This window comes from Trichosurus vulpecula, chromosome 9, assembly GCF_011100635.1.
Source record: "Trichosurus vulpecula isolate mTriVul1 chromosome 9, mTriVul1.pri, whole genome shotgun sequence".
Classification (NCBI taxonomy): Eukaryota; Metazoa; Chordata; class Mammalia; order Diprotodontia; family Phalangeridae; genus Trichosurus; species Trichosurus vulpecula.
The window spans coordinates 5,383,906-5,405,331 of NC_050581.1; the positions used below are offsets into that span (position 1 = coordinate 5,383,906).

The following is a 21,426-nucleotide window of genomic DNA, read 5'->3' on the forward strand; positions in this document are numbered from 1 at the left end:
GTCCTCTATTTTATTGAAAGTCCATATTTTGCCTTGGAACATGATACTCAGTTTTGCTGGGTAGGTGATTCTTGGTTTTAATCCCAGCTCCACTGACCTCCGGAATATCGCATTCCAAGCCCTTCGATCTCTTAATGTAGAAGCTGCTAGATCTTGGGTTATTCTGATTGGGTTTCCACAATACTCAAATTGTTTCTTTCTGGCTGCTTGCAGTATTTTCTCCTTGATCTGGGAGCTCTGGAATTTGGCAACAATATTCCTAGGAGATTTCTTTTTGGGAATCTATTTGAGGAGGCGATCGATGGATTCTTTCAATTTCTATTTTGCCCTGTGGCTCTAGAATATCAGGGCAGTCCTCCTTGATAATTTCTTGAAAGATGATATCTAGGCTCTTTTTTGATCATGGCTTTCAGGTAGTCCAATAATTTTTAAATTCTCTCTCCCGGATCTATTTTCCAGGTCAGTGGTTTTTCCAATGAGATAGTTCACATTGTCTTCCATTTTTTCATTCCTTTGGTTCTGTTTTATAATACCTTGATTCCTCATAAAGTCACTAGCTTCCACTTGCTCCAATCTAATTTTGAAGGTAGTATTTTCTTCAGTGGTCTTTTGGACCTCCTTTTCCATTTGGCTAATTCTGCCTTTCAAGGCATTCTTCTCCTCATTGGCTTTTTGGAGCTCTTTTGCCATTTGAGTTAGTCTGTTTTTTAAGGTGTTGTTTTCTTCAGTGTATTTTTCAGTATTTTTTTGGGTCTCCTTTAGCAAGTCATTGACTTGTTTTTCATGGTTTTCTTGCATCCTTCTCATTTCTCTTCCCAATTTTTCCTCTACTTCTCTAACTTGCTTTTCCAAATCCTTTTTGAGCTCTTCCATGGCCTGAGACCAGTTCATGTTTTTCTTGGAGGTTTCTGTTGTAGGCTCTTTGACTCTGTTAACTTCTTCTGTCTGTATGTTTTGGTCTTCTTTGTCACCAAAGAAAGAATCCAAAGTCTGAGACTGAATCTGGGCGCGTTTTTGCTGCCTGGCCATATTCCCAACCAACTAACTTGACCCTTGATTTTTTCAGCGGGGTATGACTGCTTGTAGACTAAAGAGTTCTATGTTCCACGTTTGGGGGGGGATGCACCAGCTCTGCCACACCAGCACCACTCCTTCCCCAAGAACCCCCAACCTGGACTGGGCTTAGATCTTCAGCAGGCTGTGCACTCCTGCTCTGATCCGCCACTTAATTCCTCCCACCAGGTGGGCCTGGGGCCGGAAGCAACTGCAGCTGTAGCTGCCCCACCTCCGCTGCCCCAGGGGCTGGAAGCCGAACCCCGAACTCCTTCTACTCCCGCAGCTTTTCCCACTAACCTTCTCCGCTGTCTTGGGTGTTTGTGGGTTGAGAAGTCTGGTAACTGCCGCAGCTCACTGATTCAGGGTGGTAGGGCACGCTCCGCCCGGCTCCTGGTCTGGTTGGTCCGAGCCGCTCAGGCTGGGCTCTGCTCCACTCCGTTCCCAGCTCCGAGCTCCGTGTGGGATAGACCTCACCCAGAGACCATCCAGGCTGTCCTGGGCTGGAGCCCTGCTTCCCTCTGCTGTTTTGTGGGTTCTGCAGTTCTAGAATTGGTTCAGAGCCATTTTTTATAGGTTTCTGTAGGGACTTGGCAGGGAGCTCACGTTGGTCCCTGCTTTCCAGCTGCCATCTTGGCTCCGCCCCACAATGTTATTTTCTACAACTTCCAAATATACAATCTGGACAGGAGTATATGATCAGACAGATCTACTCACAAACCAAATGCTACACCTGTTATCCACAATGTTATGCTGAAAACTATCTCCATGACTCTGCTAATAATGTGTCTCACACCTAAAATGCCTCCTTTTTCCCCTCTTTATCTAGATCTCCTGTCTTCTAAGGTCCAGCTCATATCTCATCTCTTCTTTGAAGCCTTCTCTGTCTACTGTAGCTCGGACAGACTTTGGAAGATAGCGGAAGACAGAAGGGCTGGGTGCACTATGGTCCGTGGGGTCCCGAAAAATTGAACATGACTCAACAACTGTTTACTCTAGTTATCAATGAACGAGCTCTCCTTTTGTGAAACTTGTACTTCATTTATTGTGGGTACCACAATTTAACATTCCGTCTCGGGGTACGGAGCCTGGCACACAATAAACATTTAATGTTTGCTGATATTTGTTTTATACACAAAGGTTCAGCCTGCTGCATTGGAATGTTAGTTCCTTAAGAACAAAAACTGTATTCCGTATCATTTCTTTTGAACTTTTCACAGCACTAAGCAGTGTCCAGCCAATAGATGTCAATGAACTCTAGGGCTGGAAAGAATTTCTGAGAGTACTCACAGATACTCACACAATACTTTTTGATTCCATACCATGGATGAGACAGTCCACGTTCACGAATCTCTTAGGTATGCCAACTTACTACAAGGATTCTCCACTTGTCAGCTGTGAGGCAGGCAGCTGCTAGAATACGCACCTCCTGGACAAACATCACCCCGCCTCCAGCCACCTAAGTACCTGAGCTGTTCTACTTTAGATGGTGGCGATGGTACTAATGATAACACGAGCATCTATAAAGCACTTAATGTGTACCAGGCATTAAGCTAAGTATCTTACAATCATCTCATTTGGTCCTCACAACATCTTTGACAGGTAAGTGCTATAGTTCACCTTATTTTACAAATGAGGAAACTGAGGCCAAAAAAAAAGGTCAAGTGACTTGGCCGGGGTCACACGACTGGTGTCTCTGAGGCTGGATTCAACCCAGGTCTTCCTGATTCCAGGCCCAGCTTTCCATTCACTGTGCCACCTGGCTGACAGCTCTCTAGTGGACACTACAGTACAGTATGGTCTCAGATACTTCCTGACTGAGTGACCTTAGGTAAGTCACTTAATCTGTTTACTTCAGTTTCCTCAAATGTAAAATAGAGATGACAACGGTGCCTGTCCCAGAGGGGAGGATCAAGTGAGAAATCTGTAAAGTGGCTCGTTATCAGTACAGAGCCTGGTGCCCAGTAGGCAGTAGATACAAATTCTAGCTGCTATTAGCATATCATTATCACTCCGGCTCCCCCCAAATGACTTACACTGTAGAATGCAAGGCTTGGAATGCAGAAGACCTGAATTCAAATTCTACTTTGGACTTGTGACCATAAGCACGTTACTTAATGCCTGCCTGCCTTGGTTTCTCCATTTGTAAAACGGGGCTAATAATACCACCTACCTCCCATTGTATTTGTGGAGATAATATTTGGAAAGAACTCTGCAAATCTTAAAGCATTACATGAATGCTACCATTGAGATACCTCATTACATACCTGCAACCTACCTATGATGAAAGGCAGCACGGTAGTGTGCAAAGGGCACTGGACTTGGCATCAGAAGATGCTGCAAAATCACAAAGAACGAGGCTCGCCCCAAGTAGAGGGCCAAGTCCCTCTTCTGCCTCGGCCCCTCCTTGGCAGAGACGGAGGATCCGCAGATGGGGAATATTTTCCCAATATACTAATCAGTTTTGCTAGTATTTTTTTCTCTTCTTTTTCCTTTTTCTTTAACTTTTTATATGGAATGGCTCTCCAGGAGAAGAGCAGGGGAAGGATCTCAAAGAGAAAATTTAGCCTCTGCAAAAACAAAAGCTATAAATAAAAAATTATTTTTTAAAAAAGATTATACTACTTGGCCCTTAGAACACTGGGTAGATGTCAGAGATCAACATTAGACGGAAAATCTTCCAATCAAAGCTCCCCAAAAGTATAATGGGATGCATCAGCGAAGTGCTTTCCTGGTCACTGGAGGTCTCCAAATGATGACTGGGTGACTCTCATGTTAAAGATACTGGAAAATGGAATCCTTATTCAGACACAAACTAGATTAGCTGGTTCCTGAGAGTCTACGATTCTACTGCCCTCTCAACTCTGCATCAGCCTAACCCAGTGATTCAGGCTCTGAGGATCTTATTTTTCACAAAAGGATCACCAAGACTCACAGAATGGCCAGATGCAGTGAACCACAGACTCTTAGAGCTATGAGGGACCTTAAGATCAAAAAGTCTAATCCAGTCCAAAATCAAAATCTGGGGACATAAAAATGAAGAAGAAAAACAGAATTTTTCTAAAAGCATCAATTTAAAGAAAATTCACCAACCAACCAAGATCTTAAAATATATACAGAAGAAGGAAGCAAAGGAAGATTATAACAAAACACAGCAATTCTTTACATTGAGTGCTGTGTCAAGGTAGAAGAGAAGGAAATTGAGAGACAGACTAGTAAGACAGCTTTAAAAGTAACATGTTGAATTATATCTATATATACTTTTTTAAAAAAAGTTGCATGAGAAATTCATGATTTCATATGCAATCTTCTTTTTCCATTCTTTGTACATGGATATATTTGTCTAGTTCATAACAAGAAGAAATATTTTTAAAAGAATGTAAAAAAAAGAGAATATCAAGATTTCTGAAGTTCAAATTACTTGAAGCTAGCTAGCCAAGGACAGCAAAAATGTATGTGTGTTTTTAACTATGTTGGGGGAAAGAGGAGAATCAAAAAAGGGCTAGAACTGCTGCTTGGGGAAGAAAGAGGCAGAGCTGTTAATCCTTACTGTATTTCTGTTTTCTCTGCCCAAGAAAATGACCTTTGGGGTGGGAAAAGCAGCAAATGGCTAAGTGAGAGTTCGTACATACCAAAGACACTCAAGCTAAGTCACTTGGCCACTGACTGAATGGCGTAGTCACTCACGGCTCCCTATCAAGTTGGAAGACGGTCCCCAGAGGTGTGCTCACAGCTGTCCAACATTTTGATCAATTACTTCAATAAACAGATAATTTGCAGATAATAATGAAAGCAATAATAAATATAGCTAAGGAGAGGCAGCTAGGAAGTGGAAGCATGAAGTGATGGCCAGAGAACTGGCCTTGAAGCCAAGAGGACCAGAGACACGTACTAAACGTGTGACCCTGGCCAAGTCCTTTAACCTCTTCGTATTCCAGGCCACTTTCTGATACTAAGTTGCAGAAAAGGTGCCTACTTTTCCTCACCCGGAATCTCCCTAAACAAATAAAATCACTGATCCAGGCTCTATCCCTCATGAGCTATAATTTACATGACATTTGAAGGATCACAAAGGACTTTACATGTATTATCTGATTTTTTTCTCACAACCCTTGAGGTAGGTACTATGACTATTCCACTTTCACAGATGAGGAAACTGAGGCTAAGAGGTTAAATAACTTGCCCAGGGTCACACTGCTATGACACAAAGCTAGAAAGCTTAGCGAACACACTGGGTGGCAGTCAGGATCCAAATAAATGCTGACAGGTGGAAAAAAACCAGGCTGACTCTAAGATGAAATTTTATACCTTAATAATACCCAAGTCATACTTGGAATCGAGATATGAATTTAAAAAGATGAGAAAGGAGTGACTAGACAGTAGACCGTTTGAAAAAGACTCAGGACTATTGGTGCACTATAAATTCAAATTAAATCAACAGCACGATAAAGCAGCCAGGAGAGCTAAAGCAGTCTTGAACCACCTTGAGAGACACAGTTTTTAGGAATAAAAAGGTCCCACTGTACCCCGCCCGAATGAGACCCAATCTGAAATACTCTACTCGGTTCTGGGCACCACATTTTAGAAAGGACACTGATCAATAAGTTACATGTAGATATATAGGTATAGACGTAGATGTGTATATATACATATGTATATACGTGTGTGTGTACGTATATGTAATGATCTCCCGCGGTGCTTCATAACCGGGGGCTGACATTCGGACGTCTTTTGCTAAATGGCAGCCGAGGTCCCCTCCTCCCCGGAAATTCTGGGATGCCCGGTTCTCCCATGGCGTGGGTTCGATTCGTCATTTTACACACGACAACACGCGAGTGGGGCAGAGAGGGGCGTTTCGGGGCACGGACTCCCAAGGCGAGGTGCGCCAGGGTTCGAGGCTGCCCCCGGGACAGCTCCCTCCGGCTCTGCCCCGCCCCGCCCAGCCCTTCCCTCGGTCCCCCCTCCCACCACGCTCGCGGGCACTCCCGCCGCCACCACGCTCCCCGCCCCCACCCCCACCCCCCCACACTCGAAGGCCGGGCGGGTCCCCGGGCCCCTCGGCACCTCTTGCAGAGGGAGGCGTCATCACAGGTGCCGCGCACGCCCTCGTCCCCCGTGTCGCTGTCCGCGTTGGAGACGGAGGGCTCCCGGAGGCTGCGGGACGCCATGGGAGGCTCCCGTTCGGTCTCCGCATTAGACTCCAGGGTGGGCTTCAGGGCGCGCTCACAGAGGCGCGCTCCCGGGTGGGGACATGGACTCCCAGACCGGGGTTAGCAGGTGGAAAAGAGGGGCTGGCCCGGACTGGGCGCTCCGAAGTCGTTCTCTGGCGTCTTCCTCCACCAGCAACTGGCCCCCTCATTGGCTCCTCCTCACCCTGCCTATTTTGAGATGCTCATTGGACCGCTGCTCCTCACACGGACTGTCAGGGGGTGGTTATTGGACGAGAACCGCGCACGGCGCTTAGGGCGGGGCAATGTTACGCAACGGTTCGGCCCCGATGCTTTCTGGGATTTGTAGTTTCGCTCTCCCAACCCGGCATCCGATTCTCCCCGTTTTTTCCCCTCCTTGGTAAGGGGCCATGAGAAGGGTGGTTGGGTTCCGAAGTTTTATAATTCTAGCTAGTATTTAAATACACAAAAATAAATTTAAATATACAAAAAAGTACAAGTCACTTTCCCTAGAGACCCACCTGTAAGTACTGCTATCTGGTGGTTGGTTGGTTGGTGTTTGTTTAAAGGTGTCTGATTTTTTTTTTAAGCCGTCTGATTTTTTTTTTTAAAGCCACAAGTGACAAGTGGATTTTTACACGCAATTTACATGTCCATTTAGTGTCAAAATACACAGAAATTCTGTACAGCAGTCATAATACTTGAAGTTTAACTTTATCAACATTTCACATATTATTTTACTACTTACAAAGTGCTTTGAATTTTGTCCTAGTAAATACATACTAATATAATACATGTTTTCTTTTTTCCTCTTAATTACATGTTAATACCATTTTTTAAACTTTTTGATAAGCAATCTGATATAGTTTATACATGTTAAACAGCATTTTCAATGATCACTGAGTATTTGCTACTGCAGAATCCCATCTTTTCAGTACCAGTATGTTCCCAGTGGTACTATAAGCTATGAATCATGGAACACTAACACACGATAGGTGCATGACAAATGTAAATAGAATGAATAAATAAACATTGTAATCTCAAAAGAATTTAAAATAACAAATAGCCCAGTGGACCTATGTAGGCTGTACCATATTAACAATGATGACTTGTACATGAGAAATAGAGTAAAGGATTTAATTGAGGCCGTGTAACAAGAATGAGAGACAATAAATTCACATTATGGTTGATACACTCACTGTTACCCCCAAGATAGAAAAAGAATAAAATTAAGGCTGGATCCACTTTGGAGAATCTGCGGAGGGGAAAATGGATGTCAGTTGCATAGGATGATCAAGTGTGGTTGGATTGCAATCCCTATCAGGGAAGGGAATGTCCACACCGATGAATGCAGAGATAATAGAAGCACAAAGAGGTGACGTGATGGAGTCCTCCCAAGGGTACTGGGCAGCAGCACTCAGTCCTTCAATAAAAACTGACAACTACCTACTTGTTCTTTTCCCCTCGTTGCTCCCTTTCCTTCCACACTGGGTTGGGTTAGCCATCCTGGAAGAATCTGGAGTCAAATCCTACAAAGGTCCTACTCAGTCTTTACTATAGCCTCTTCAACAGACAGCCCACATGTCGCGCTGATATCAACAGAAACGAACAAGCCACCTTTGTTTTTAATTTTGCCCAAGGAGGCTATAGGCTCTCAAGGTCCTGGTACACATTGGTCCACTTTTAGCCTCAAGGCCCTTTGCGTGGGCCCGAATTTGTAAGAGTGCTTCTCTGGGGTTCAATAAAATACCAGAATACTTGAAGACAGAAATGGGGCCAAATACTATATTTCAAATCTCTCTGGTTTTTTATTTTCTTTCCTGATGAAACAACTATTGATTTGTGATTTTGCATGCCTTTTTAAAAATACATACCCATTCTAAGCTGTGATAAACATAAGCGGACTCACAGGATGTTCAGGGGACCTTAGAAGTTTAAAAGATCATAGGATGTGGAACTAAAATGGGCCTTAGGGATTATCTAATTCAACCTTCTCATCATATAGATTAAGAAACTAAGACCCAGAAAAAGGAAGTGACTTGCCTAAAGTCACATACCTAGGAAGTGGCAATGTCAGCATTTGAATCCAGGTCTATCTGAATGCAGAGCTATTGTACCGCACAAGACTCTTCTATTGTAACCTACTAGCCTAAGAGGGGGCCACCTCCGGTCGTCCCAATCTATATCTTGCCACTGGACCCAGATGGCTCCTGAGGGTAGAGTGAGGTCTGAAACTGCACAGCCCTGCCTCAGTTAAATCCAATTCATTTTCAAGTCATGGCATCACTTTCCCAATGTCATGGTGCTTCTTCAGAATGAAGGACAAACAAGAAAAACCCTAAGTAGGAATCCCCTCTATCACAACACATACAGACTTTTGTCTTCTAGCATTCCTTGAAGACCTCCCCTTACGTTGCAGCCCAATCCATCTAGGACAGTTCTAATAAGCAGATACCGAATTAGTCTCTCCGTCCACTTTTTCCTCTCTAAATCAGTGGCTCTCCAACTTTTTGGTCTTCATACCCCTTTACAATCTTAAAATTGCTGTGAACCCCCCAAGGGCTATTTGTTATTTTAAATTCTTTTGAGATTACAATGTTTATTTATTCATTCTATACATATTCGTCATGCACCTATTGTGTGTTAGTGTTCCATGATTCATAGCTCTATAGTACCACTGGGAAAATATCGGTGCTGAAAAGATGGGCTTTTGCAGTAGCAAGGAGAGAAAAAAAACATGTATTACATTAGTACATATTGACTAGAACAAAATTCAAGGCACTTTGTAAATAGCAAAATAATATGTAAAAAACATTGCCTGTTTCATAAAATAAAAACTCCTTACCCCGGCACTCAGTCTTCTCTCTCCCCTTCGCTCACAACCACCTGGCTCCAAACAATTTTTCTAACCCTCTTTTACTTTCTCCCCTTTATACACTTCCGAACAAACTGAACCACTCACTGTTTCCCTGATTCTGTCTTACGCTCTTCCTTGCAATCCTGCCATACCTAGGACAGATGTCTCCCACCATTCTCCTTCAACGACCATTTTCCACCTCCTCTAAGAGACAAATTTCCTAATTCTCCCCAATTAGAAGCAACACCTCTTCCCTTGAATTTTTCGGGCCATTCACATGCCCTTAATCATTTTCTAACCTGTAACTGAGTAATACACATATGGAGGCACCTGAACATAGGCACTTAGGATCATAGGAGGATATAGGGTTAGGAAGGAATTTTGAGGTCTTCTGGCCTAAACTCGTTTAACAAATGATGAAGCAGAGGCTGAGAGAAGTTAAAGAAATTGGCCAAAAATCACATAGGTAGAAAGTAAACAAAATGACATTGGAGTCAGATCCTTTCCTCATATTTTTCCACTCTGCCACATTAGCTTATCTTAATATTTGTTGAGTTAAAATGAAAAAAAGGTTTTTTTTTATTTTGAGGCCAAATTTTATTTATTTCATTTAATTTTTAATTTAACCTAATTTTGTTTAATTTTTGTTTTATTTAAATTTCTTTATTTAGCTTCATTGTAATTTCACTCATTAATCACATTACCCTTTCGTTTTCCATCTTCTTCCATTCTTTTTTAATGGAGTCCTTGGAAACTGTTCCCTTTCTGTGCTGTCTGTCAGAGGGCAGAAGAGGATGGGAAGAGGGTTTCTTCCCCATCACTTCGTAGATCAGAGTTCTAATGGGGAAGGATTCTGAAGATAACCGTGGTGAGATCACAGATTTAAAACCAGAGGTAGTTCTTTATACTAATCTTCTCGATGTACAGATGAGTGAACTGAGGCCAGAGAGGTTAAGTGACTTCCCCAAGTTTTCACACAATTAAAAAGGAACAAAGACAGAATTCACGAAGCCTGATTTCTGACTCCAAATTCAGCAATCTTTCCAGTGCATCGTGATGCCTGTATTAAACAGAGATGGTTGTTTACAATTCCTATTTAAGTTGAGAATAACAAAATCTTAAGACTATGAGGGCCCTGACGGTCAGCTAATAAGAACACTGAAAAAAAAAAAACCCATACCATATGGTGTCTTCTTAATTGTCAATGTAATGAGATAATTTTCCAAACATGGTCTCTGATGCTATATTCCCGAACTGGTAGTTATGTTTATGTTTTGATTAAAAGCAGAGACAGATCACGAATATAATTACATTAATGAATTTTAATCATTTATCCCATCAGTATTTCAACTTACAGAATGCATGTCATAACTTCATTCTAAACTTCAGTCAAGTTCAGATTGGTTGGCTGTTCCAGATTCAATAAAATCTGAATTATACAGCATTTCTTGCTGAGGAGATGACTTTGTATTCTTACCTAAAGAGTTAAAGTTCATATCTGTGGTACTTTGCCATCATTAAAGTGAAAGAGTAGTAAAAAATAATATGAGAGCATTTTTTGAAAGAATGTTTAATATAATGTATAACAATTCTTCAACTAAAATCTTGCTCAGATACTTCATGGAGATCACATATTTAGAACAAGGAGGAGGCCATCAGGTCTGACCCTCTCATTTCTCAAAAGAGAAAACTGAGTTCAAGGGAGGATAGGTGATTTGGCCCGAGTCCAAATCCAGGTAGTCTGATACAGGAGCACAGAACCCATTGCCTCTGATTGACAATCCCCTAGTTGGTCCACTATACCACTGCTTCCTAGGCAGCTAGGGGGCACAGTAGAGCACCCAGAAACTCAGGAACTGTTCCTGAATTCAAATGTGACCGTAGACACTTACCGACTGTGTGCCTGGGCAAGTCACTTAACTCGGTTTACCTCAGTTTTCTCATCTATAAAATGAGCTGGAGAAGGAAATGGCAAACCACTCCCGTATCTTTACCAAAAAAAATCCCCAAAGGGGTCAAAAAGAGTTCGACATAACTGAAAAAAGGCTTAAATGACAGTAACACCAACAATGTTTCCTATGAACAGAAAGGTAACCCTAGCTTCTTTAAGGCTAAGCAGAATGCAAGTTCTGATGGGACCTACCAAATTAGAAAGACTTTGATAATGAATCCAGTGATGGTCTGTATGTCCTTGTAGTCTGTGGACCAGCTTAGCCTGAGTTTGGAGAGGTTGATCATCTTCTATTGGCTGGTATTCCCAACGCTTAACACAGTGCCTGGCACACTATCTATCTATCTATCATTATCAGGTGGACCACAAAATGATAAATGTTTTGGCCACAGCAGCCTTGGAAGACTATTTAATAAAAGTTATAAATGGCTATGATTTGTGAAAGTTAGGTGAATCCACACCTAGGAAATCACAGGTCCTTGACATTTTTACATATATTGTGACAATTGTGGGAAACATTAAGGAAACCCAGAAAATCAAGAACTACTCTTCTTAGAATTTCACATTGTCAGCCAGGTGTTGAGTATTACTAGAAGTCACAATCCTAACACTGCCATAGATTACATGCTCATTATCATGTGTCATTCTCTGACCACATTTTGCACAATGTTGTCAACCCTCCATCCTAGAACTCATTTCACAGTTAGGAAGCTCTTTTATTTAAAGGTGAATTCTACTATATAGGGAACTTTGAGCTTTTTAAATTGTCTTTCGTCAAATTAGATGGTATATGTGAAAGCATTTTGTAGATTGTAAAGGGCTATTCAGATGCATGGTATCATTATTATTAATAATAACTTATCATTGTCATCTGATGTATCACCTTCAAGTATTAGTCACCCTTAAATTATATCTTCTCTTGGATTTCTATCACTCTTATGCCATTTGGGTGTTCAGGAAAACACAATTAATTAGCAGGAATAGTAATAGTGATATATGTTTAAGGTTTATAGTGCAACCATCTATGTTTGCAACACATTTTATGTGAGATTCCTGTCAGGTAAATTCATATCATTATCTAATATTGAAAGAGGCTCCTGTGAGTCAGTGGCACAGTTGTGATTAGATATTTAAGTTCCTGATTCCAATGTTTGAACACAACTTGACAGATCACACAGCTTCCTGCACTAGGTAGACAAATGGGAAGAAAACCTTTCTAGTCATCTTATATTACATTTCATTATGGTATATTAATTATACTATATTATGTTGTATTTCCTTTATTCTATTTCATTATATTTCAGCCCTTAACCCATCTTCCTTAACACCCTGAAAGAACTGAATAATAAATAAATACGTAAATGATGCACTATATTATGCAACTAGGTGAGATATAAAGATAAGTAAAACACATTCCCTGATCTCATGGAGCTTACAATTTAGTAATGTACTATGCTTTTATACTTATATAGTCAGTAGCCTTAATATTAAAAAAAAAATGTGAGATTGGAGGAAGGAAAGATAATGTCCAATAGGCTTAGCACGGTGGCTAGTACATAGTAGGCACTACATAAATAACAATAAAGAGCTGAAAGTCTAACTCCATGTTATATAGTACTAGTCCTTCCTCTTACAGATGAGGGGAAACTGAGGCCTAGAGAGATTAAATGACTTGGTCAGAGTCATATAGTTGGAAGCAGCAGAAGCAGCAGGATTCAAACAGGTTATCAGACTCCAACATCATTCTGTCTACTATATTGTGCTGCTAGCTGTCTCTGAGTAGGACTCACCCAGTGAACAGATTTCTGGATCAATAGTCCTGAAAAAGTTGTGCTCTGGGATGTGGCCCCTGCAATTTTCCAAGCTTGGCAATGTTTTGCAGCTCTGACCCTTGGACTTACACTGTAATCTCTTGCTCAAAAAAGAACCATCCTTAGCTCTGATTGTAATGTGATTACAATGTTTCTGGCATTGCTTCCTGATGTTCCACAGCATTGTATGAAGTTGTGTCTCATTTTGTCCAGAAAGTGGTTTTTTTTTTTAATAGGATGGAACAAGTCAGAATGTGGCAATGCCAAGGAGTTTTTATTGGATCAGTTTTTAAGTCTGATTAATTAGTGTATTGGAAAGAATGGTGGATCTGGAGCAAAGTATATGAGTTCAAATAATGGCTTTCTCATTTCCTGCTAGTGACCTTGGGTATGAGATAGATTGTTCATTTGTGAATGGAAGGCTGGGATTAGATGTTCTCAGGTCCTTTTTGGATTTAGATGGAAACCCAATGTTTTCTTATTTATTTAATTTGACAACCATTGATTAAGCAACTACTCTTTGTAATGCACTATATGAGGTAACTAGGTGAGGTATAAAGATAAATAAAATACATTCCCTGATTTCGGGGAGCTTACAATTCAGTATTGGGCTATGCCTTGATACTTATATAAATATCCAGTAGCCATGATATTTTAAAAGATCTTTGTGAGATTGGAGGAAGGAAACATAACGTCCAAGGGGCTTAGCACAGTGGCTAGTACATAGTAGGCACTATATAAATACTCATTTTCCCTTTCCCCAGTGAGATTAATCAGGCAAGATTTTGAAGGCAACCATTGAAGAGAGGGCATTCTATTTAATATGCAAAGGCTGATACGGGAGGACTGGGAATGGGCAGATCTATACTGAACATAGAAGCAAGTCACTCAAATTGGTGAAGATACAGAGGATGTGAAACAAGTCTGGAAAGGGAAGAAGGGGCTTCTTTTTTTTTTTTTAAACAAATAGGCTATTTTGTGACCATATATGATTCTCTAAATCTCTAATGTGATGCTCTAAATCTGTAATTGTCTCTGATTCACTCAAGGAAAAATCCCTTGATGATCCAGTTTGGTTTAAATAAGTAGGGTTTTCTAATTCTGTGTAGGGAGTTAACCAACTTGACTGACAGGGAACCTTTGAACATATAGTGCTAGCTTGGACTTGGGGTGGGTCTGTAGGCCAGAGTTGATCCCTATACCTCCTTTTCCTTCCAATACTTCTAAAATCACCTTATACTACTGACTCACAAGCATGTTATTAATATAGCTCAGATCCCACATTCCTCTTTCAAAAACTTTTCCTCTTTTTTTGAAACTAAAAGTCCCTTACAGCTGTTAATCTTAAAACCTGCTCCAATAAAAAGAAATGCCAAAAAGCCATGAGCTCACCCTTTCAATTGTCTCCCTTACCGCTAATATCTCTCCATCTTTTACTCTTCTTCCAAATCTCATATTACCTCAACTCAAGAGCCAGCCCTTTGCTTTTACTCAGTGATGCTGATTTTCCTCAATTTAATTCAGAATTTAACCTCAGATAAGTGTTTGCTTAGCCTGTAACTTAAACTTAACACTCAGTAATGCCCTCGTTTTTTCTCCAAAATAATATTTTAAAAGAGCAGCAGAGGGCTTGGATCCCCGATTGGAGGAAGAAGATGGGCCCTGGGAGTTCAATTATGCCTGGGCCACTGGGAAAAAAAAACCACATTGAAAAACTATTCTGCCGCAATAATGACTCCCCTTCAAGATGCCTAGTGAGGCAGATAAACTTGTTAAACAGCTCCTCTTTCTTCAACCAGCAAATTTGCTTTCCCAATAATGCTGGCAGTTTCATTTATAAAGTAAAGCAGGGCAGAGATTTACCTATTCTTTTTTTTCCTCATCCTCCCTTTGTCCTTAACTTCCTCACTTCTTTTTCCTCCCAACCGCTTCTTATCTCCAGCTGTCAAGTAGTCAGCCAGTCAAAACACATTTGCTAAGCACCTACTATGCGCCATACACACACCATGCTAACCCCCTAGGGATACAAAGAAAATGGTAAAAGACAGTCCCTGAGACAACAGGCAAAATACGAACAAACAAGAAACAAAGAATTGGAGATAATTAACAGAAGAAAGGCAGTAGGACTGCGGAGAGATTAGGAAAGGCTGGAATGAAAGGCAGGATTTTGGCTGGATGGAGCCTGAGACAAAGAGGAAGAGAATTCCAGCCATGGGGCTCATACTTCCTTTCCTAGACTGATTTGAAATAATCATCCACTCCACTTGTACAGCATTTAACAACTTTCTAAGCACTCTAACATCCACGATCTCTTTGGAACCTCATAATGACCCTGGGTAGACAGGTCGGAAATTATAATTCCCTCTGAGGAAACTGAGGCTCACTGAGCCTAACCTGCTCCAAGTCATATGGCTAAGTAAGGGGACAGGGGAGGAAGCTGGGACTGAAACCTCCGTCACCTGACTTCTAATCTGGTGCATTACAGCACCTTTTATTACTGGAACAGAAGCATGCCATGCAAATTGGGTTACAGGGTCCGGTCAGCCCAGGATGGTCTCATCAAGACCTCAGAGTCGGGTGCCTCTTAGTCTCCTTGAGGGCAGGGACTGTCTTTTAGCTCTTTATGTATACTCAGAGCATAGCACAGTGCCTGGCACATAGTAGGCGCTTAATAAATGTTTGCTGAATTGAATTAATCTGTCCATACTCCATCTCATTCCATCCCAAGGAAACATCAAACTCGATTCTGGCCTAATCTCAGAAGTCTTTGTCAGTTCAGTTTCCTCTCTTGTAAGTTAAGGGTTAACGCTGCTCTTTCCCAGTGTGTGGAGGGAAACGTTTAAATGTCCACCAGGGGGAAAAGTGCTCGCAGGTCAGGGACTGGAACTTCTAGGTCTAATTTTAAACCGTTCCTATCCGTGCAAGTCACCTTATGAGAAAACGAAACTGCCCCAACCCTCGGGCCCGCGGAGGAGGCGCTCGCGTCTCCAGGCTCCGCGGCCCCAGCCCCCGGGCCTGGGGGAGGGGCGGGCGGCCCCAGTCTGCTGCTCCCGGGCAGGCCTCCCAGACTAGCTCGGAGGCGGCCCGACCGGAAGTGACGCGTGCTGGGTCCCGGCCGGGGCGGGCCGGGGGGCGGGGCCGGGGCGTCGGCTGGTCCCGGGAGCTCAGTGCGAAAGTCGCTGAGGTCCGGACGCTATGTAGGAGCAGGCAGCGCTCGGCCGCACCCCCACCTCTCTGCCTGCGAGCTCCGCCGCGCCCCCTTGCCCCGGACACGCCGCCTCCCCGGCCCCACCGGACGCCACCATGAAGAAGCAATTCAACCGCATGAAGCAGCTGGCCAACCAGACCGTGGGCAGGCGAGTGACCGCCCCCCCCTTCCCCCCACTCCGGGCCATTGCCCGGTACTGCCCCGCCCTGGGCCGGCTTGGTCCCCGCGCTCCTGCTGCGGGCTGACCCGCCCTCCCCTCCGGGCCTGGCGGTGGGCGCTAGCTAGCCCCGGGTCGGGGCCCTGAAGGGTTCCCCCCCGGGCGCGCGGGAGCCTGGCGGCCCCCCTCCCCCCCTGCGCCCCAGGATGGTCCATCCCCAGCGGCCCCTTCCCGACCCGGGAGAGGCGCACGGGCCGTTCGCCGGCCCTCCTTCCTTCCCGCGTGCACCGTGGTCTCTGACCCTTCTCTGCTGGTGTGTCTGCGTTTAAAAAAAAAAAAAAGCGGGGTTTTGGGGGACTGCAGGACCTATCTTTGTTTCTCACGGAGGAAAGAAGCAATGCAGCTTCTAGAAAGTTTAGTGTGGGTGGAGGGCAGCACTGGTGGGAGCGGGATATGGGTATGAACCTGAAATCCATTAGAGGAGAGTGAGAAAGAGTGTTTCCAGAAACTTAAGATTAAGATGCTGCCCGCTGATGGGGCCTTATGGTCTAGCGGCTCGGGTCCCTGTCTAGGGGCAGCTCCTTGTCACTTTCACGGTTAGCACTTGGCCTTGGAATAACAAAGTAACAACACAATCGGGTTCCTAATGATGCCTTTTTTTTGTTTTCTGGAGAAGTGTCATTTCGCTGCTTTAGAGTTTGGTACCCCACCCAACCACCCCATCCCCCAGAAAGGTGAGACTTGTACTTTCCTTCCGAGAGAGAAATTCAACTCAGCTTTACAGTGACCTGATGATTTCGAGTTAACTTTCTGAGCTCCTACTGTGTGCCTAGGAATACGCTGTTAATTTCCTAATAGTGCCTGGTGGTACAAAGTTTATTTTTAAAAATTAAAGAAAATTCAGATTTTTTCCTTGAAATTTAGGGAGGGATTTTATAGCACTTTGGAAAATCAGAGACGCGCTTCATGGTCATGAAGACAAGGCCGAAAATCTGTTTTAGAGCATTACTGCTACAAATTATTGACTTTCAAAATTGCAGAATCACAGATATATCCATCCAGAAAACTTTTTTCAAGTGTTATATTTGGACAGATTCAACTTTTTTTGCCCTTTTACTATTTTAGTGGTGGTGCCAATGAATGATTAACAGGGAATACTGTAAATTATTAAGTGTTAGTGTATAAACATTTGGAGAGGACAGAGATTTTGTGATCAAGAATCTTATCTGTTGGGTTTTTAAAAAATTCTTGGAATTATGTACAAGGTATCTTGGATATGACAGTGTCTTACTGTCCTTTGAGTTGCAATGAATATTCAGAATGAATGCACAGAATGACAGAATGGGAAAGGACTTTGAAGAATTGTTTGTCTAACCCCCAATTTTAAAGATGCTTAAACTGAGGTTTGTAAAAGGGAAATTACTTGGCTAAGGTCACAAAGCCAGTTAGTGAAAGACCTAGGATTGAAACTGAGGTTGCTTGAACTTCCAAGTCACCATTCCTTCCACTACACCATACTAGTTGGCTTATAATAATTGTATTGTTTATTTTGGCAGGTTACCTATTTCATAACTTTTTTTTATCAGTTAAATGAAATTGATAATTAGGTTAGATGCAACAAGCATGAAAGTCTTTTGTCTGAATTTAACATTTGTTTAAAAACTTCCTCTTTGTTTTAATTTGATTTTTACTGTTTCATTTCCTGCAGCTTTTTTGCTTAGCTTGGTTGTTAAACCGTTCTCTCGCTCCACCCTGCTGTCTTGGTGCGCTTCCATCTTATTTTCAGAGTTAACTCCTTCTTCTAAAGAATGTTGGTTCATGCCTGTGTTACTGGAAAAAAATTCAGGCAGGGTACAAGTCACTTAACCATTCTGATCCTCAGTTTCCTCGTGCAGATAAAGTGATAGTCTCTAAAGACCTTTCTAACTCTGACATTGTATATTGTAAGATCACCTTCAGTTCCATCTTTCTGTGACTTTTAGTGTGCTTTAAGAATTTGGTGGGTTGCAAAACATCCTCAGAAGTCCCGTTGACTAACTTTTGACAGGCTTTATTTATTATTTATATCACTTTCAAGTGTGTCAGTGATGGGTATTATGAAAACAGATTGTCTAATGATACAAAGAGCATCCAGGTACCCTATTCACTCAATTAACAATTTGGGCAGGGTTTGTTTTGTTCTGGGTTAGAGGTATCCTAACGTAGGAATAAGAACGCTAGATTGGAAGCTAGGAGACAAGTTCTCATCCCAACTCTATCATTAACTAACTGTATGATGTTAGACAAATTGCTTCACTTCTCTGATATCCCCTTCCTCCTTAAATTGAGGTTGGGCTAGATGGTAATGTCTTTCAGCTCGGAAAGGGGCTGATTCTAGATTTTACTATTTTCTAAAGTTAACACTAATGGAAAGAGCAGTGGATTTAGGAGCAGCTCTACTGACTACATTTGGGATGCTAATTGAATGACTTCACCTCTCTGATCCTCAGTTTTCTCCTCTGTACATGAGGAAGTTAAGCTAGATAATCTCTAAGGCCCTTCTAGCTCCATATTCTGTGATCCCATGAAATCTTGTGTGAGATCCTGATCTCTAGTCTTGAACCTGTTGTCAACTTACTGTATGAGCTCCGACAAATCACTTGCCTGATTTGGGCCCCAGTTACTGTATAAAATAATAGATTGGACCACCTTTTTAAGTAGGAAGACCCCTCTTTCTTAGTGTAAAAAGTCCATTCCTCACCTTTCCTCCCATAATAGTAGTTATATCAGCATTCTTTGATTGAGGAAACACGATTATGAAAAGTGACGGTGAATTTAGTAACACTTTTAAATGAATTTGTATGTTATCCGTCACAGGGGAAGAAAACGTTCATATTTCATTCTGAAAGTCTAGGAAAAATTTCCATTAGAAAGAAATGGGTCATCAATAATATAGTCTGCACACAAAATTCATCCTGCTGCATATTTTGTTGGAACTATAAAGATCAAGATGATCATGATTGGTACATATATGGATTCTCAGATCTTTTGCAGTAATTGACCCATAGGGTCAGGAACCACTGGACTAAACAATTTCCAGTCACCCTTCCAGCTCTAGGATTTTGTGGTTATGTTCTTTAAGCATCTGGGAGAGAAGCCCAGGTATCAGTCTAAATTGGTTTGATACCCTTATGGTAAGTGGGATGAGGAAGATGCTGCGCTTAATGCTTCCTGAGAACTGGGGCATGATGGTGTGGTGGACAGGCCCAGTATTTACCGGCTGTGTGACAATTGGAAAGTCGCTTCTCAAAGTTTCCATTTTCCCATCTGTAAAATGGAGCTGCTAATACGTCCACTGCCACATGGGGTGGTGAGTATGGTGGGGGTGTTTCTTTTAAAACCATCAAGTGCTATATAAATGTGACTTGTTATTTCTGGGTTAGTACCAGTAATGTTGACCTAGCCTAATTGTGAGCTACTCTGGGAATATTGTGGCAAAGATGTATGAGAACGGTGGACTGCAGCCATGGAATGATTCATGGGTGGACCTGAAGCATAATTCTGGAACTTGACCTTTGCCTGTTTCTATGAAAATAAATCTTTATTGCCAGATGCCAGCGGGAAGCTGTAGCCGTTGGAAAGTTGTTAAGGGTGTGGCTCTTGCATTTTTATTTCACCAGGGAGTCATTTATTTCTTAGAAACAAATTAGCATTTAGCAGTTTAATTAAAAATATTCTCCATCATCTGGTAAGAGGATCAGTAAAGCTCAAAGCTGGGAATTCACCCGGATGTTAGGAAAGATAGTGGGCATCTGGTGGTCTAGAGTCATTGAGACACTAGGCTGGATGGGCAGTATGCATTTAAAAAGGGCTTGTAAGCACAGCCTTAGATCAGTCGTGTAATGGTAGATTGAGAGACTGCCACCGATTGGTAAAGGGAGAGAACACACGAGAAGGCTGGAGAAGAAAGGTATTGTGGTGACAGACCACTGGACTGAGCGTTTCTGTTCTGTCTCTGCCACCAGTTTACTGTGTGACATTGAGCAAGTCACTTTCCCACTACTCAGGACCACTGCATTTTTCTCTGTACAATTACGTGGTTAAATTGTTTTACATTCCTTCTAGCTCTGACTGATCTAGGCTCTGGGGTCCTTTCCCACTTCTTTCTATAATTTTATGTAGAGGTAATGAAAGGAGGGAATGTCTATAGGGCTGAGTTTACTACTCTTTGTGTAGAAGGTGGCTAGTTCTTAGGGTGTGGGTATTTGTCTGAGGAATAATACCCAGAAAGGGATCAAAGAATGCTAGAGCTGGAAGGCACCTTACTGATAATCTAGTCCAACTTCTCAAAGTGTGGTCCAGGGGTCCTTGAGACCTTTTGGGGAGTCCACAAGGTCAGACAGTTTTCATAATGATAGTTTAACAAGATTTTAACTTCTAATACGGTAAATATCTCTATAATCCACTTAAACAAAAGCTTTTGGGGAGGTCCTCAGTAATTTTTAAGAGGCTAAAGGAGTCCTGAGACCATTGAGAGCTTGAGAACCTCTGATCTCATCCAGTTCCCTTAGATGAAGAAACTGAGTCCTTCAGCCAATTCAGTGACAGAGCTAGGAATCCTTAGGAACAGTGTAGGTCCTATAGTGATATTCCAGGGGAAGATGCTGCAGAGAAGAGCTCTCTATTCATGACCTTCGTCCTGAATAGTGGATGAGTTATTCCAAGGGTCTGCTTGATGGGAGAAAGTCTCTGTCATGGAGGCGTAATCTAAGACAGAAGCATACAGTTCAGCTGTCCCTAGGAAGACAGCTCTGAGGTTCATATACCTTCTCTTATCTTTCTTTTCCTCCTATTTCCTACCTTTATTTAGAGCCACTCCCTTGTGTCTCCTCCCCTTAATAGCCCAGCCTTGACTGAGAGGATGCCTTTCAATTTAGAGATGCTTTCATTGTCTCTGGCAGTTCTCAGTTCTTTCAAGTTTGTGGGAGTCAGGTGGATAGATAAGCAGGAATGCCTGAGAAAGTAGCTCAGCTGATGGTGTTTTGGGAAGATTGGTATTCCTGAGTAAGGGTGTGGCATAATAGGATAGGTGTAACTGTAAAGTAAGTTCTTTAGAGAGGGGTTAGGTCTTATTGTATGTGCCTCTTGGGGTGGGGGCTAACATTTGGAATTGGGATCTTATGAATAGGGGCTTGATGGAGGCACCTAGGCTGAACTCAGTAGCACCCCCTGTACAGTAGAT

General features: G+C 42.4%; 2 protein-coding genes across 7 annotated transcripts in view; one reads left to right on the top strand and one right to left on the bottom strand.

Moving 5' to 3' along the window:
- LCMT1 (leucine carboxyl methyltransferase 1) overlaps positions 1 to 6,463 on the bottom strand; it is an 87,608-nt gene extending 81,145 nt beyond the window's left edge. The window contains exon 1 of the mRNA XM_036739761.1: positions 6,118 to 6,463. Within this exon, the coding sequence (XP_036595656.1) occupies positions 6,118 to 6,221 (104 nt within the window). The 5' untranslated portion in view covers positions 6,222 to 6,463. The remainder of the gene's footprint in view (positions 1 to 6,117) is intronic.
- A 9,490-nt stretch (positions 6,464 to 15,953) lies between these two features.
- The window catches only part of ARHGAP17 (Rho GTPase activating protein 17), a 121,794-nt gene continuing 116,321 nt past the window's right edge, over positions 15,954 to 21,426 (top strand). For 4 of the 6 annotated variants that reach the window (XM_036738135.1, XM_036738136.1, XM_036738137.1 and 1 more), the window contains exon 1: positions 16,003 to 16,196. In XM_036738135.1, coding sequence (XP_036594030.1) covers positions 16,144 to 16,196 — 53 coding nt within the window. In that variant the 5' untranslated portion in view covers positions 16,003 to 16,143. Of the gene's footprint in view, positions 16,197 to 21,426 lie in introns of all 6 variants that reach the window. The other 2 variants (XM_036738139.1, XM_036738140.1) reach the window with 2 other exon arrangements.